Source organism: Melospiza melodia, chromosome 3 (assembly GCF_035770615.1).
Source record: "Melospiza melodia melodia isolate bMelMel2 chromosome 3, bMelMel2.pri, whole genome shotgun sequence".
In the NCBI taxonomy this organism is placed as follows: Eukaryota; Metazoa; Chordata; class Aves; order Passeriformes; family Passerellidae; genus Melospiza; species Melospiza melodia.
The window spans coordinates 118,982,472-119,001,119 of record NC_086196.1 but is presented as its reverse complement, the minus strand read 5'-3'; the positions used below and the strand labels follow the sequence as shown (position 1 = coordinate 119,001,119).

The 18,648-nt window shown below is 38.3% G+C and overlaps 1 protein-coding gene across 1 annotated transcript in view; it reads left to right on the top strand.

Moving 5' to 3' along the window:
* Nucleotides 1-567: 567 nt before the first annotated feature.
* The window catches only part of MEI4 (meiotic double-stranded break formation protein 4), a 73,108-nt gene continuing 55,027 nt past the window's right edge, over nucleotides 568-18,648 (top strand). Inside the window, exons 1-2 of the mRNA XM_063153382.1 lie at nucleotides 568-880; nucleotides 10,135-10,383. Coding sequence (XP_063009452.1) covers nucleotides 568-880; nucleotides 10,135-10,383 — 562 coding nt within the window. The remainder of the gene's footprint in view (nucleotides 881-10,134; nucleotides 10,384-18,648) is intronic.

Sequence of the window (18,648 nt, the reverse complement as noted above, 5' to 3'; positions counted from 1 at the left end):
ACAGGCTGTCCAGGGAAGTGGTGGAGTCACTCTCCGAGAAAAGTATTTAGAAGTTGTGTAGATGCGGCACTGAAGGACATGATTGAGTCATGGACTTGAAGTGCTGCGTTAATGGTTGGAATCAATGATCTTAAAGGTCTTCTCCAGCCAAAATGATTCTGATTCTATGCCTCTATAGATTCCATTTCTGGCCAAGAAGGCTTATCACAGCCTTTTCAGCACAGTTTGTGTAGAGAACATAATATTTCATACAAAGATAATTTCTTAACTGGTGAGCTTGGCTCATGGGAGTTTCTGCTAAAAGGCACCTTCTATTTCCAATGCATGGTTAAAGAAGTTTCATAATCCCATTTCCTCTTACGATATTGTGCTGGTTTTGGCCGGGATAGAGTTAATTTTCTTCAGAGTGGCTAGCATGGGGCTATGCTTTAGGTAAGAAAAGTTTAAAGAGGCGTAAGTTAATCAGCAAAACACTCTGAGAGACCTTAATGGAATTTATAGAAAAAAGAAGTGTAAAAAAGTGTCAAAAAGTGTAAGAAAGTGGGGGTGGTTTCGGTGGCCCAGGCGATGGGTGAGCTCTGCCACCCGGACCCCGAGCAGGCCCAGCGTGCGGCCGGACTCCAGGGCCGGGACAGGCAGGCCACGCTCCCTAAAAACCTGCCCACAGCTCCGCTCCCGTCCTTCCCTGGCGGAAGGACCAGGGGCCTTCAGATGGGTCCTGCGGGGTTCCACGGCTTCCCCCCTCCTGCACCTTCCCGACTGAGGCGGCCTTTGCAGCCAGCCGGCCTTCGCGCTTCCCTCTCATCCCAGCCCCCGCAGCGGGAAGCGAGGCCCGCGCGTCCGCGGGCTCTGCCGGCTCCCGCAGGGAACAGCCGCTTCGGTCCAGATAACCGCGGGCGGGAGCGAAGGAGCTGCCAGCCCTGCGCCCCGGGGCCGGGGCTGTGCCTGACCGCAGCGGGGCCGGGGAGGTGGCGGTCGGGCCCGGGCCATGGAGCCGGGGCGCGGCCCCCGCTGCGCTGCTGCAGGTGGGTGCGAGCCGGGGCCATCGCGGCTTCCGGGGAGGCTCTGAGGGAGGCTCCGAGAGGGCTCCGGGAGATGTCCCCAGCCCGCGGCGTCCCTGGCCTTAGGGGAAATCCCTCATGGGCAAAGGCTGCCTCGGGCAGCCCCCAGGTTCTCTTGGTTCCCCTGGAACCACCACCTGGTTCCCCTGGGACACCTACCTTGTCTCCGTGCAGGAGGCCTTACCTGGAGAGCCTCAGGTCATCAGAGTGGTTTCCTGGATGTGAAAAACGCCAATCACTTGCTTTTAAAATTTTAAAAGTTTAATAGTAATAAAATGGTTATGAAAACGGTAATACAAGTAGAGTAATAATAATTTGGACAATTTGAATTAGGACAATATGACACAACAAATACAAAGAGTTACGGACGTCCGGGTACCTTTTTCTGGGCAGCACGAGCCCGAAAAAGGACCCCCGTTAACAAAGGATTAACGCTATAAAGCCTTTTGCGTAGTCATACACTTCATACATGATGCATAAATTCCATTCAAATACAGGATTCTGTCTGGTCATCGTCAGCTTCTTTCTCCGAATTCTAACAGCACCTTCGAGGCGGGAAGAAGATCGTTTCTTCTGATAAGAGGGCCATAAATTCTTTTTCGCTGAAAGATTTAGGTGTCCTGTGGCTGGTATCTTGCTTCGAGTCCTTTCTTTAAGAAAAGTATCCTACATAGCATCGTTTCTATTTTAACAATTTTTATAACCTAAAACTATATTTGACACACTACTTAAGAGATTTAATACAGCATTACTTTCTAAAACAACACATATAATATTCATTTTAATATTTGCAAAAAGCCAATCATTTTTCACACTGAGGAAAGGTTGAGTTTATTTGGGAGGAAATGGGAGCCTTCTCATGAAAGCTTCACTGCTTTGGTTATTAACAATAAAGGAATCACCTATTGATTACTTGTCTCTATTAGTCACAAATCTGAAGTTTTCTCCTGTCCACTTCACCTGAGTCACAAGGAAAAATCATTATTGTGAAGTTTTGTTGGATAGATGCTGGGATTCAATTAATGTTGTTAGCGCTCCTGTTTAAAAAAATGGTTGTGTGAATATGCAGATATAATAGAGTATCAAAGAATTATCAGTTACCAATATTTTTCCCTGATTATTTCCAATGTTAGTGAATTGAAATGATAGTTTCTGATCACTGTGACCTTAGGAATCCAAAAATCATAGGGCTTAGTCACTTGCATTTTTCTCATTGACTGATGGAAGAAAGTAATGATTAATTTTGTATTATCGCAGAATGGCCTGGAATTAAAGGTCCTTAAAGATCCTCTGGTTCCAACCCTTCTGCCATGAGCAGGGTCATCTTCCACTAGACCAGGCTGCTCAAAATCCCATCCATCCTGGTCTTAAACAGTTCTAGAGATGGCGTTTAACCCCAGCTGGCAACTAAGTACCACACAGGCTTTTGTTCAGTCCCCCCACCCCAACGGGGATAATCATAAAGAAAAGGTAAATCTAATGGGTTGAGATAATAATAATCAAATAATTGAAATAAAATATTATAATTGTGATACTAAGTATGCTAATGACATGATTAATAGGATGAATTGTCAAAAGGAAAGGAAGAGAGAGTAAAAGAACCCAAGAGAAACAAGTGATGAACATGGTTGCTCAGCTCCTGATAACCAATGCTCAGCCCATTTCTGAGCAGAGATCCCAATATTCCTTTGGCCAGTTTGGGTCACCTGTCCTGGCCTTGCTCACATCCATAAATTAATATTTAGTCACTACATATTTAAATGTTGTTATAGTTACATTAGTGTCTACAGTATATGCAAGGATTCATTATTTATTGTATGCTGTATGCTTTTTAGACTACTGGATTCCTAGCAGTATTCCCTCTTTTCCCTGTCCTCTATAACAAACATTTCCTTTCTTCTGAACAATCTCATCTTTCTTTCTGCCAATATGAAATTTCTGTAAGAAACCCAAAACCAAGGGTTTTAAAATACAGTGGGTGCATTCTGGAAGGTTACCTGAATGAATCACTATCACTGAAAGATACTGATCTTGTAGATTTAAAAACTTGTGGAAACTGAACTGTTCAGGTTAAGGCTGGAAGTGTGAAACTGAAAAGGAAATTATGGTGATATTTTAGTCACTATATTTTAACATGGGAAGAGGAGATATGCAAACTAGTCTTCGTATAAAACTCCAAACTCTTGATTATTGCCTTTTTTTGAACTCTGCTTTGAAATTCTGCATTCAAAAGCTAATACAGTCATTGCAGTAGGTAAAAATGGGGAGATAAAGGCTGCTTTCTTGTTGGAACTTGGCAGTACATAAAGGCTGGGGTTGTTTTCCACAGTCCCTAATGCCAACTGTAAATTTACTCTTTATGTAATTATAATTAGCATTTTGAAACTTTGTAAAAGAATAAGGGTCTGAACTTCATGGTTTCATAAATTTCATCTCATAAAGCTATAATGAAAAGTACATCCTCAGTTCCCATACTAAATGGATTTACACCCAGCTGATGAAGTGAGCACAGTTCTGTTTTGGTAGCAGAAGAAATCTGTGCTGACATAAGAATAGATAAATTTGCACCACTGAGTTATACTTTAATTTCTGAACAGCAGGTTTTATAGAATAAATTCCCTATTCTGGAAACATATTCGTGTCTTTAGTAGTCAGAATAGTAAAGAAGAAAGATGGTAGTGGTACTGTGTGCCAGATTCACTATATATTGTTGTGAATGACACATAAAAAAATTTTCCTCCTGTTGGAGGAGGAAAAGGACTACCAAAGGAAGAAGTCTTAGCTTGTAAGGGGAATATATACACAATTTTAAACTGCCATAAAACTCAAGTTTAAATTACTGTTTCCAAGTGATCTTGTTGAAGAGTGAGGCCCAGAAACTTTGAGGAGCCAAACCAATTTTTTATGCTCATATAATTCCAAACATACTTGTAGTTTCTCATGTCTTTAATTTGCACCTGCCTGCTATTTGTACATTGTAATATGTTTGCAAGGTTATTCTCACAAACTTTTTTCCATGACTTCTGGGTTTTTTTCTAGAAAGCTTCCCCCCCCCCCCCCCCCAGAGGTATCAAAAAGATCTGGAATTACAAACTTCTTTTAAAGGGTGATGCTCTCAGCCTTGCAAAATTTCTCTTGTTAGCTAGGTACCTTAAATAGGTCTTTGAAGGTCTCAGCTTTAGCTGCCTGTGGTGCACCAGCTCATCTCAGTGCAGCCGGCTGTCCACAGTACACGTGTGTGCATCTGATGTAGTCATCTTAACACTCTTTGTAGTCCGTGGGGGGAAACAAATGTTTCTGGGTCATGACTTTACCACAAAATGCACAAATGACTTGGCTTATTTTTAACATTAGAAGTCTCTGTTTCTGCCCATTGATGATAAAAGAAGTCCAGACAGCTAGGTCAGTTGTGGCTACCTAAACTGTAGGTTTCTGTAGTTAAGAGGAGATAAATCCTACGTCAGAAACGTTACTGAAATCCTGAGGGATTATGTTTGCTTATCTTCTTAAATTCTCTGAAATGGTTATAATTAGGGAACATTAGTAAGTTCTAAAATGTTTTTTTCAACTCATTCATGTTACTTGGATTTGGAGGATTTGTAACATTTGATTTCAGAAGCTAAAATTATTTAAAAGTTAGAGTTTGAAGAAATAAATCATGCTACATCTAAGTTTCCTTATGATTTTGACATAAATTATTTTAAACATCTATTATTTTCAGTATTGTTTGACCATTTTGAGTTCATTTGAAAAAAATATGCTGGAGTTATTGTTAGGCTTGCTGTAGGAAGAGCAATTTCTTCCCTCACTATGTCCACATTACGTGTCTTCGTATATTTTGGCATAGGTTGTTTAAAGATGACACCATGGAGTAGCCTTGGTTTAACACACATTTTTACAATAAACACTGTGTAATTGGAGGCATACTTCAGTTCATCTTGATTGTGTAGCTGTCCCATTATCATTGTTTATAATATACGCAAATGTCATTTTGTTAGGCATACCAATTTAATCAAGTTTATTTTATTGTTGCTTAATGTTGTGGCCGTATGTCTCTGAGCTCAGCCCAGTTCCACTACAGCAATTGCAGCATTTTGTGCTCCATCATAATAAGTCAATATCTTGGTTTCTATTGTATAAAGCAGATGAGGTTACAAAGGTGTGGGTGATTTTTTCACCTTTATTTACACTGTGTAATGGACAGACTAGTTAAAGTAAAATCATGGTAAAAAACCAGTTTTTCCTTAACTGTTTGTACCTTTAAGGACAGACCATACTCTTAAATTTAGACGGAAAAGCTTTTTTTTTTTTTTATGTTTAGGGATGTCTGAAGATTCTTTGCTGTATAGTAGTGGTAAACAGCAATTTGTTTCTGTCCTGAGAAATCCTCTTATTTTTAAATAAAAATTTCACATATGGAGAAAACCGAGCTCTGGAATGGCCTGGAAGTTATATGAATTACAGTCTATTTTGTATTTTATACTATTAATTTTTGAAATCATTTTTTAAATTCATATGATAGTGGTCTGAATAACAAATGAGTGTCTTGACATAATCAATAAGGTTTTGTCTATGACATTTGCAGCAGTTTCCTCCATTATTAGCCATGAATTTCATGGCCAAATTTGCAAATCACACCTGAGGTCTGTAATTCTTTGACAGTGCTGATAACTACTCCAGTGTTGAATTATTCCAAGTGAATTTAGGTTTGAGGTTTGGTTCGAGGTACACTATAATTTTAAATCATAGCATAACTTAGCTAGCTTCCCCCCATTTCTCTCTGATTTACCCATTTCCAAGGTCAGTGAGAACTGACCTATGTGCCTCTTGGAAAAGTAAAGTATATAAAATTCACTTCCTTTACCCATAAACATCCCTGAAAGATTTCTTAAAACCTCTGCAGGTGAGTATTCACCTTCTTCTGCAAATGGCCAATTCTTTGAGTCATTAACCCTTAGCATTTCAATCTCTCCACATGAGCTGCTGCAGCAGATGCACCTGCAAAACTGCACAGGCAGATTGGTGGATTAGGGTAGTGCTTAGGAATCAGATTTATCCTGGTTCTTTCTGTTATCCTGTTTCCTGCTTATATCAGAGGTCTTCAATGGATCTTGCACCACATGTCAGTTCCCCCTGGTTATGTTACACAGAGCTGTGTGGGACGGTTCATCACTTCTTTTGTGATTATTTCAGCAGGTGAATAATTGCTCAGCAGCCTTCCATGGCTAGGATCTCAGCAGGTCTGTGGGTTCTCAGTACCCTCTCTCTGCATGAGAGCTGGAAGCGTGGAATGTCATTCTTGTGTTGGAAATCTATAGACTTAGCCCCGTTTTACAGTGTTGTTAATCCATTGTGTCCTCTGAGTGGTCTTCCAGTGTCAGTTTGTGGATTAAAGGGTTTGCATAGGGAACCTGTCACCAGGTGGTATCTGTTGTTAGGGTGCTGAGCCCTGCTTCCAGCAGAGTTTGCAAGGGATTACTGGTTCTCTCCTTAACACTGAGGTATCACAGGAATGGAGCTTTGGATAATTCTTGAACCTTTCTCTTTATGTCAGAGGTATTTTGGCATTAGCACCTGGAATTAGACGGAGACTCTGTTCTGCTCTTGGTCGGGTACTGTTCTCAGTCAAGGAAACTCTTTGGTCTGGTTCTAAAACTTTTCTGCCTAACCAGTGGTCTAATTTCTGTGCTGATAGGAGCAAAAACATTATTGATAAAACTCTGTAGCTGCCAATATGCTTTCAGTGGAATTTATTTGGTGGTTTAGCACTTCCTGAGAGCAACAGATTGCTGTGCAATTTTTGCTAATGCACAGTTGGCCCACATCACCATATTTCTAATAGTGTCATCCGGTGTGGTTTTTTCTAGAAGACTTACATAGTAGTTTCTGAGAGAGCAGTTGTTCCTTTAGGGGAATGGTGAAAAACCTCATTCAACTCTTAGAACTTCTGCTTTTTGATAAACAAACTTCTCTTTTCCTAATGAGAAAAGAAATAAAGAGACATAGTGTCAGTAACAGAAAGCAAGTGAAAGAGCTGTTTATTCTCCATAAAATCTTTAATAAATCCATTCTTTCTTGAAATACATCCAGGAATATTGCTATTTGTCATTAATTATCTGCTTTTAAACTAGAGATTTTGTGATCCAACAGAATGACTTCTCCAAAAACTATGTGAGTTGTTCCTAAGAAGAACCATCTGTGTTCTGTGATCTGTCCTGCTGGTGGGTTTTTTTTCTAACGACATCTTTACAAGTAATTTTTCCAGAAAAGTAGTGACTTTTTTCCTCCAAAGTAAGAATATCTCCCTAAACTCATTCAGTGTAAGGCACTCCTACTGCAGAAGTGACTCTGTATAAGATGTTAAAGAGGAAAAGGCCTCCCTCAAACTCCAAATTAATTCATTAATTAAATGTATGTCTTAAGTGTTAAGGTGGAATGCTATTTAAGATTCTCAAAGCCAAATCAGGTAATGGTTTATATGGTTTATCTGACTTACTAGGGATACATCTACTTTAGAAAAAATCTTTTTGGAATGTTGCAGTTGAAAGATCCTTTTACTTATCTCCATTGTACCATTATCTTGTGCACTAAGGTTTTTGTTATGCTTGAAACACAGTAGTCACTTTCCAGATAAAATGAAAAAGTGACTCTCTTTATTTTGGTAATGGGTGGCCAAAAATGCTACCACAGTAGCATTTCATACTGGTAGCATAGTGGTAATATGTCGGTGGTTGGACAGCAAACTTCTTATTTTTTTTTTTTTTTTGTATTTTCTCTGTATTTTCTGTGTAACAGTGTATTTTATGTGTAACAGTATGTCCTGTAAGGAGAAATAGAATGCAATAAATAATGTATTGGTGGTGACTCTGATGATAAAAGGCACCTGAGCATTCATGAAATGCTGGCACAAATACCACTTCCAAGTCCATACTGGAATGTTGGTCATTTTGCAACTTCTGTGAATGTAATTTAAAGGAGAAAACTTATATTGGCAAAGCATGTTATGAAGCAGAAAGTAAATATGTGTTTGTCCTTAAAAGGAAGATGAATCAGAAAGCTTTGGCAGAGTGGTCTCTGGAGGTACCAAAATGTTAAAGGGGCAGTGTAAGACATTTTTCTGCCTGCCCTAATTTATCATTCTGCTCTGCACAGGAACTTTGTAAGAATGGAGCTTGACAGACCCCGTTTGAATAAAATCTGGGTGAAATTTCTATTGATGAGGTAATCTGGGAAGCACCTTTCAGATTCAAAGCTAAATATTTTAGATACCTTACTTTTACTATTTAATCTTCTTTCAGTGTAGTTCCACATATTTCATTTTATTCACAGCTTTGAAGGCAGTTCATTTACTTGCATGCTTTTGTATTTGTAAACATTTCCTTTCATGTATAGGGCAAGCAAAAGTCTTACACCAGCTTGCTGTCCCAGAGGTGCTAATCCTTTGAGTTTGAGAGAATCACCTTCTGCTTTTCACTGAAATTCTAGATATGAATTGAAAAGTTGTATGAAAAAGATTTTCTTTATCAGAAATTTTGCAAAAGTACCATTTAACGTATAACTGCTTTAAGTAAAGGATATATATAGTATAGTTCAGTCTCTAAAGGCTTACTATTTAATTAAAGAATGCACAGGTGGCTTAGATTAGGTGATTTTGCCCTGACAAATGACAGAAATGGAATATTTCAGGTGGAGAAGAGTAGCTTAAAATATAGCAGTAGGTAAATTGATCCCAAGGAATGTTTGCACTCTTGTCCTTTGTGCTCTGTACGATGTAAAGTCTTAACTGGCTGCTGTGTCTGAATGGACAGAGTGCAAGGAGTACCCAGGAGTTCTTTGTGCATTTCAGAAGTATTTGAAAGGTGAAAGAAATACATAAAAAACAGTGCCTTCTGTAAGTGTCCCTGATGGATAAATGAATATTCGATGATTTATGACTTACTATCTAAAGTCAAGTACAACCAGGGGAAGAAATCAGCTTAGCGATAGCAGATGATGTGGTGAAAGGATGACCTAAAATACCTTTTTCAAATCTTTACTGTGACTATTTCAGAGCTGTTCAACACAAGTTATTAATGCTTAACCTGCAGCTTTGGTGGATAACAAGAAAAAAACAGCATTGTGAAAAAATTGTAGATGTCAAGGTCAGGGCAAAAGTGTAGGAAGTGATTTTTTTTTTCTTAAATTATTATTTTGGGAGTGATATTTTTTGAGGAAAAGAATACATCAAACAACTGAATGAAATGGTGTGGAATTAGGGAAAAAAAGTAACTTTGCTAATTAGGTAGGCTGGTTGATATTAGTTGGTTGTAATTTAATTTTTTCCTTCTCTGCTCCTAGGCCCTGTGCTGTTGCACATGATGTAATCATCTATTTAAATATTTTATTTCTCTGACTCTTTTAATGCCTTTTGCCCCATTCTCACTGTTTGTAACAAAGCTTATGAAATTGTCTTCTTCACTTACCTTACTAGCCACTTGCATCCCTTTGATGCTGTCTGCTTAGCCTTCTGCAGGCTTGAGGCTTAATATAGACTTAAAACTACAAGGGCACCAATACCAGGTGTCCAAAACCAGACACAACCTCAAAGTTTTATGTTTTGAGCACTGAGACCTTCTGGTACACTTTCAAGAAATTACATGTATTTTATTTAAGTATAAATAACCCCAAATGAATTCTTCTGTCATGTCAGAATTCTTTTGAGGGAGAGGGAGTATCAGGGTGAGTTTTTTGGGGTTAGTATTTTTACTTTCTTCATCCTTGCTTTAGTGGACATAACATTTGCATTAAAATTATGCTAGGATAAGCCTATTTGAAGTGCTTACTATTTCCACAGTTATTCTCAGACACTGTCTGAATTTTATTTTTATAGCTGACTGCAGCTCATGTATGTTCTGTTCTCACATTGTGCACAGATGCTTGTAGTTCTGTTCTTGATGATTTAGGAATGCACTAGAAATTAAAGAATTGGCCTCACTGTTGAACAGTCTTCAAAGCCAAGAAAATATTTTGTGTCATTTCCTTAATGGAGTCATAGTGAAGTAACCTTTTTTTTTCTGTTTTTCTAATGCAATAGAAATCAAAGGCGGAAGAGAAAATCAGATTTCGTATTTGAAAATATCAAAACTAGCATTGGCTTTTGCAATTATCCACTCAAAACCACCAGGGAAGAGTTCCAAAGAATACATAGAGTACCTTGCCAGAACTGTATCTGAACAAGATTTTGGATGGAAATGGAAAGTGGAAGTGCTGGAAGCTGAAGTTCTTCGATTACGACAGGAACTTCTTTTGAACAGGATCTCTCCAAGATTCTGCTTGGAAAATAGTAAGTTCCTCAAATAATTTCTGGCTATGTTGCAATAGCAAGGAACCAAACAGCTTTCATCTTGCCTGTACCATTTCTTGTACCTAGATGTGAGAGTCTTCAGTGTTGTACAGTTTTTTATTTTTCCCAAAGTTTTGACATAGTGGAACACTTAATTTATTTGTAGGGATTGTACTTGAGAATTTGATGCTCATGCAGAATTTATATATTTAACCTTCAGAATCAATGTGTATTATACAAAATAATTACAGACAAAAATTTTCAATACACAATGTTACTCTATAACCTTGGAAACACTAGTTTGTAATAACTAGTTTGTATTTACATTTGGAACATGTCTTAAAGACATATTGCATATTTTTTAACCACCCTACAGATTTTTAAATCAGAATTTAAGCCTAAAGTGTTGGAAGTGCTAATCTTTAATATGTGTAACAGGAGCGTAGGGCAGGCTATGTCTGTTGTTTCTGAAAGTGTATTGAGATTGTGGATATGGTGAATGTTTTTTATGGCATATGATAAAATATTGTGAGTCTGATATTATTGGATTCAGGAAAGCTTTTAATCAAAGAAGAGTAAAAAAAAATGCTCTCAAACAGCACTGTTTCTCTGACTTTTGATGTGTAGTAAGTCATGCTCAGTTCAGGATATTGGTGGCACTGTGTGAGCTTGGAAATCAGGCAGTGGAGGATTTCTGCAGGCTCTGGGAAGATACTTTCCTGGGAGATGAGGTCAAAACGCTCTGGGCTGAAGGAGAGAGAAAGTTCACTGCTGAGGGCATCTCTAAAATCAAAATGTATAGCGAATTGCTTTATAAATTGAGATTTTTAAAAGGTTCCCTGGTGGAAAACTTGATGAGGCTTTACCATACTGCTTTTGTACTGAAACAGTAGCTTCTTTATTGCCATCCCTAAAGAGTTCTAATTTGTAATGTTGACTGATGGAGAGATCATTAGACTTCAGTTAGAAGCTCTAATGGTTTATGTATTTAATTAGTATAATAGACCTTTCTCTACAGAGAAGTGATTTAATGACTATTCTTACTTTTTTATTGTCTGTGTGTCTATCTTCTGCAACCTATTGCAAACATGACATTTAAGACTAAAAGTAATTTTTAAATTCAGTTTCCAACAGGTGTCTTATATTTTGAAGAACTGGCTGTGTATTGTCAGGAGAAATTTATAAACATCTAGTGTCTGGAGAGGCTATTCTAATTTTAGATTAAGCAGAACACAGAAAACACTACCAATTAGCAAAACATAGCAAACAAGATCAATTCACTTGCAACTTCTGTGTTCTAAGTCTAATTTTTTGAAAGATTCTCTAACCTCTAAATTTTAATTTTGAGATAGGCAGAGAAAACTGTCCCTGGCAGATAACACCTCTTGCAAAGGATATTAATTTTCATTACCCTAGTGACACTGAAGTTTGTTCACAGACTTAAAATGTGATAATCTTTTCTAATTTTAGATGTCGTACACCTGCACTGTTTCTGCTGAGTGTGCATTCATGATTACAGTTCCACTGGAGACAAATGCTCAGTCTTGCTTTTGAGTAAAGAAAGATTGTTACTGGTACCTGGTGCAATATCTGTTGGTGAGATCTACGTTTTTTTTGGGAGGGCAAGTTGATGATATATGTTAGCAGTAGGGCATCTGTGGTTGACATGTATGGGAAGATGGTCAGAGAAACAAGGCCTGCCTGAAATAGAAGCCACTACACCACTGACATCTGCCCCAAGATAAAAAAAAACGCCTTTCTTGTGTGTTGTGTGCCAGTTTTGAGATTTGTCAAGCCTGTGGTGAATAGAAGCTAAAGGGTAGCTACTGCTGAGATACAAAGTCACAAGGATGTTAAATCTAAGAGGAAAAGTGGTAATAAGTGGTGTTTCATCCTTTCAAGTGAAACTACTATAGACCCATCAAGCCATCTTTATGGTTTCCCAGGTTTACCACCTAATATCACACCAAAAGTTTGCTCTTTAGGGCTGAGGATGATTGTTAGGACTGCTCTTAGCACCAAGTAATCTGCAGACATGGATCCTTTTCCTCTTCCACTCATTTCTCTAGCCTCATTTCTGGAGCTGGTGTTCTGCTTTAAAGAATGCAGCCTCATAAAAATATTTCAAAACCTCAGCCTTTCTATGGCTTTATTCTGTTTTGATTAATGACTTTAGATACAGGAATAGTTGGGTTTCACAAAATCCACCACCAGAAAATCTCATGCAGTGAGGATAAGACTGCGTATGTTCCTGCTGGTGCCTCTTGAGAACTGAAGAGTTTGAGTCCTTCAGACAAGGTTCACTTTGCAGCTGTATGTTCTCTGCTTTGCATCCCAGATGTGAGAGCTTTCCTCTCCCACCTGCTGTTTGTAATAATAGTAGTAGGTCTTTCAGAGACTTCAGGAATGATTAGAAACTGTCCATGGAGTTTTATTTCCCTTATGTGAGAAATTTGTGAGCTGTTTTCCCCCTTCACATACAGTTGAACACAGTACAGATTTGCTAATACATGAAGGATAAAGAACAGAGAGTCCATTTTTAAAATAAATGATGCCTAAATTTCTTTGTTGCACCTGAAAAGTTCTTTGTCCTTAGAGACACTAAAAAAGTTGTGGGTTCCTAACTTAGGGGGAGAAGCATGCTTTGGTGCAGGTAAACTACTTGGTGGTATGAGTTCTTACAGATTAATGTGTTTTTTGTGAAAGTGTTGAGTATTCACTGACTGTTCTGTGTCTGACAGGTTCTTATTTGACTTACTGTTCAGTTATCTTTCTGAATACAAGACTCTCTTCCTTGGTGGTGCTTTTGGCTGTATGTCAATCATATGTGGAGAAGGAGAAGCAAATATTTTTGCAATTATCTGTTATTTTTCACCTTGACAGTATTGTCCTGACAGCTAAGTCCGTGGGTAGAAAAAAAAAGTCAAATCTCATGTTAAATGAAAGTTTCATGCCTTTCTTTGATTTAGATTACAGTTTCACAAAAAGGAAGATAGAAACTTCTTGATGTAATTTCAAGAATAAGCATTTAAAGTATTTGAGCATTCTGTTGTCACTTTGCTTCAGAGCAACAAGAAAAGATAAAGGTTCTTACAAAGCATTGATGAATTGATAGGTTCATGGATTGAAGCACCTGTCCTCTAAAACAAATTCCTTCCCTCTTATCAGTTCATAAAATCAATGATCATATTGTTTCTTGGCAGGCTGTGTTAAAGAGCTCTGAGAAGCCTGCAGCTGTTACTCCAGCCCAAGAAGCCATAAATGCAGTATTCTACCCTTTTTTTGCCAAGCATGTATTTTAGGAATGACAATTTAGAGGATAGATGTTTATTACCTTGGTTGCTTCCAGCTGATACTCTTGAAGGTTCCAAATCGATTATCCAGGGTTTATGTTTAACAAAACTTGTCTCAAGTGTGTGTTCCCTCTTCCTTAGCTTCACCTTCAAACTTGGTTCAAGTTAGTCCCTTCTAATGCAGTGGGTAGGAATTTACTGAACTGCTTGCTCCTCTAATTGAAATTAAAACCATATTCTCTCCACCCTCTACCTTTTCAGAATTGGATTACTCTTCCTTTTATAGGTCATTTACAGTGGAATGTGTTCTGCCATGCCCTGGAGTTCCCTCCTGTTTTTAGCCTCCACAGTAGCACACAAGCCAGTCACCCCACCACAGTGTATCTGTGCTTAGGGAAATGCTGACCTCTGGGTCACACTGTGATTAACCTGAATGTCTGATTTTTAACTCTATCCTGGGGCTGTTTCACCTTTCAGGATACTGTCCTCTAAGTGTCAAAGAAGCAACTTCTATCTCTTTTGGGAATAATACCCAGAGAAAACAAGAATTTTTAATCTCCTGCTTCACTCCTTACCTTGATGTATTTCTTGAGGCATTTAGTTGTACATGTGGAAAAAGGGAACAACTTCCTTTGTACGTTAGTATGAATGAAGACACTTCAGTCTCATTTCTTCTCACTGGGAGCTTTATAGAACTGGAACTAGCCAGTTCAACAGCTGAAGTAAAACTGATTATAAGCATTACATAGCCACAGTTTACCAGCTGCCTTGCTTTGGGCCAGAGAATTCAGCCTTCTCTTCCCTTTCCACTTCCCTGTAAGTAATGGCTTGGTAATTTCTTGCTCAAGAGAGGCAGAAACTCTGGGTGTTCGTGTTACACCCCAGGATTTCCCTGGTAAGCAAAGACAGGATCAGGTACATCCTGCTTTAATGATGTCAAGAAAAATGATGGCCAGTCCAAATATTTTCTGAATAATTGGATTTCAAACTTCTGAAAGGGCAAAGCTCTCCATCATGACTTAAGTAATATAGCTTATGATGTTTTCTCTGCCTCCTTACACTAAAAGGAGTGGTGAGAGAACATAATTGATAATAGATTTTTTAAGCTCATTTTCAAAGAGAAACCAATCAGATGAATTCAGAAAGGTCAGACCAAAACCTGAAGGTTTCCTCAGTGGGTATGTTATCTGCAGCCTCATAAAGAAGTCTTCCTTGTTATGGAGTTAACAGCAGTCTGCATCTGACTGAATAGTAATGATACAAACACGTTAGTCTATTAGGGGAAATTATTTCCCTCTCCAGAAGACATGAAATAGTGTGAAATGTTCACATATGTTGTAAATAGCACTTAGCAACAATTTTAGTTCCTATGACATGGTACTGAGGTCGAGGACTACAGACTAGAATTTCCAAGCCATCATGGTGTGTTTAAGGAAAAGCTATTTTTTCATGTTGGCGTGTTTAAATGTGCTGCTGTTACAGGTTGCTGTGTCCTGTCATCACTTTCCTCTGCTGGTATTTGGAAGGAGTACAAAAGCACAGCAATTGCAGAGGAGCTGTCAGCCTCTGAGGGGTATCTTTTACTTCTTGCTTTTTCTATCTTCCTTTTTCTAAGGTCAGAGTATTCTCCATTGGGCAGCACTCAACTCTTAATTTGATGTTGCCATGGAAAACAGTTCTGATTATTTTTTCAGGTGCTTAGGGATCTTATGTTTCTGCATAAAGACATTCTACCTCCCTATTTCTTCCTTCCCCATCCCCCCAGATAAAAATTGGTGTCTTTCTCTTCATTCAGACCCATAAGGGCAGCCCAGTGTGTCATCTCAACATATTTTCTCTAAGGCTTAGGGGTGTCACGCAAACAGCACTTCAGAAATGAAATTTGACATTTTAAGTGTGCTGGTGTACTCCCATGCATCTACCAGTGGTAATAATGCAAGTAGGCAGCATGGCAAGGAATGTCTCACAACCTAAGAAGTATTTTATGTTTTTATGAGGAGAACAAAGAAATGAAAGCAGATCTGTGAGATGGCAAAAATGAAGTTAAATTGTGTTTATCACAGATTTATAGGAATATGGCTGTTGGAATATGATGATGAGATAAATCTGTTCTCCATAATTGTATTGACACAATGGGGAACTTCATGAAAGCTGAGGCCTTTTCAGGATAATTAAATAAGTTAATTTGCAATCTGTAAAAAGCACCAGCTGGAGTGTAATGATTCATTGAAATCTCAGAGTACTGCTCCTCCCATGGATAACAGGTCTGTTTTGGTTGTGGAAACTTTCTCCCTTTGAAAGCAGGTGCTGCCTGTCTTATCTGATGGCATTGCTACAGCTGTTCTAAGCACATAATTGGGGCAAAAGGACCCAAGAAACATCCTTGTCTTTGCAGATTTCTGTGTAAGGAAGGCGTCCAGAGGCAAAACCAACCCAATTTTTCCAGCAAGAGAAAGGGTTTGTTATTATTTTATTAATTGGTTATAAGATGTGTAGTAATTATTAGGAATAATATTCATAAAAATAAGTGGGATTTATAGTTTAGTGTAGATTATCTTCTTTTCTTCTTGGTAACATAACAATAGTTTTGGGGAAAACTGAATGTATATGGTAAGAACAGATTAAGAAGTAGCAATTAGGATCCTTTTGCCTTTAAGTCTACTGTGGAAAGCTAAGAATCAGTCAGTTTTTTTCCTGGAAATACAGAATCACAGAATGGTGGAGGTTGGATGGGGCCACTGAAGATCATTTTGTCCAAGCCTCTTGTCAAGCGTGGTCATGTAGAGCCAGTTGTGCAGCACCATGTCCAGACATTTTCTAAGTTTCTCTGAGTGGAGATTTCACAACCCTTTTGGACAACCTTGACCCAACTCAAACTTGGAATCTAGTTCCTCAAGCAGATCTTTGTTTGTGTCCTGGGTATACAGACAGAAAAGCAGGCATTTATACCATGTTGTATTCAAGAAAAGCAGTATTTTTAGCTAGGTACACTTTAGCTGACTTCTTAAGGAGTCCATCTCATTTTAGCCTCCATCTCACTAAGTTGCATCCAGATCATTGCACTCTTCATAGGCTGATATTTCCTGTCTCTTAGCAAAGCTCAGTTTGTTTCATAATGCAGAACATTTTTAATAAGACATAATGCTTACAGATTAGTACTACCAGTTCAGTCAGGTAGTCTATTTAGAGATAACATTAATTCATTTAGTATTTTGAAATATCCCCTATCTGGCTTAGAACTCACATTTCAGTCACATCATTGAGATGGTCAATATTGTAAAGCTTGTCAGATCTTTTGTTGTTGAAGCTGCTTAGTGAGCATTAACTGACCCAAATCTGTATGTTTGTCATCTGATTATTTACCCTTTCATATCTTCACTGCAAGTTTGCTTTGTTTGACCCAAACTACAGAAGATTTGTGCTGTCATCTACAGAGATCCCTTAAAAATGAAGGTTTATATCCTCAAAATCCTTCTCAGTTCTTACTGAATTCTAAACATTTAGGTGCCTTATGTGAGCAAAATACCTAACAAATTGAAGTATATGCTTCTAAGCCTTTAGAAAAGCACTTAAATCCTAGCATTGAACAATTTGAGAATTTAGATACTCAGTCCTATATTCATTTCTGTGAAATTATCCCTAAATGGGATAAACTATGTCAGCATCCACCTTTAGCGTTAAAAAGCACCTTCCATTCAAACAAAGGACCTTTCTCGTCCAAGTCAGTTATGGAAAAAACCCCATGGAGATGCAGAAGCAAAGTGTGGGATACAAGGCTTCTAAGAGTTCTTATTTGGACAATTCTAATAATATCTTGTCATATTTTTGAATTATTATTATGGAATAATTCAAATAGAAGTTTGGCTTCATTCCAATGGGGTGCTAAACACATAAGGGTTCATGACGAAGGGAGAGTTGCTTTTTCCTCAACCAGTCAGCTTAGTTAGTAATGAAAACAGCAGAAGAGAGGCAGCATTACACATGAAAGAAAGGCAAGGAAAATGTATGGCTTTTTAAATAAGAGAATAAACTTGATTCATTATTCATGGAAAGTGCACTTCAAACAAACTGATCAATGAAAATTAAATGAAGAATAACAGAGCTCTGAAAAATGTAGATGCGGACATAATTTCACATATGTTTTCATTTCCTTTTAGAGGTTACTGACTGAACACCTACTTGGAAAGCAGAATGCTATTATTGTCTCATTTTTAGTTGTCTCTTGTTTTTTCTTTTAGAAGTAGAACTGAGAGTATCAACTGTAACTGAGTTTTAAGAGAACTTTACATGTCTGATGTCAGTGGTCTTGATTTTCAAGTGATAATCCATGTGTCTGCTCATGAAATGAGGGAATATAAACAACAGCTAATGCTTGAAACGGTAGTAATTTTCTCTTTGCAGAATTCAGATCACATCTTCACTTTGCTTCTCACCTCTGCCACCTTCAAGCCACTTTTCTGTCACCATCTTATTACAGGCATTCCATACTGTTGCCTCCTTATTGCAAAAGTTTCACACTTTCTTGATATTATCTCATGGGCATCTCTTCAGAGCACTGCCTCTTTCTTCACAAAGCAGCCAAGTGACTCCAACTCAATTCTCAACCAGCCACCCCACTCTTTTATAGCATCTTCTTCCCATTGGTTACAGCTGTGGCCTGGGAAAGTCAGGCCTGTTCCGAGTCTTTAATAATTGGCACAGCTGCAACTCTTTAGGGGTAAGATTACTTTCTACACTATCTTTATTTTCTTATATTCTATCCCCCTACACTTTTCTGTTCTGCAGTCCCTGTTGGTGGTGAAACTGCAGGTAGATTAAGTTTTTCAGAAGACTTGAAGATCATTTTACCATTTCACAGTAATTTCATCAGTTGAGGACCCTTCTTCCAGGTTTTAATTGTAGAACTATTTGCAGCATTTGGCCTTTCTCTTTCAAATGCTCTCCAGTCTGAGGCAGCCACCAGCAGAGTGTC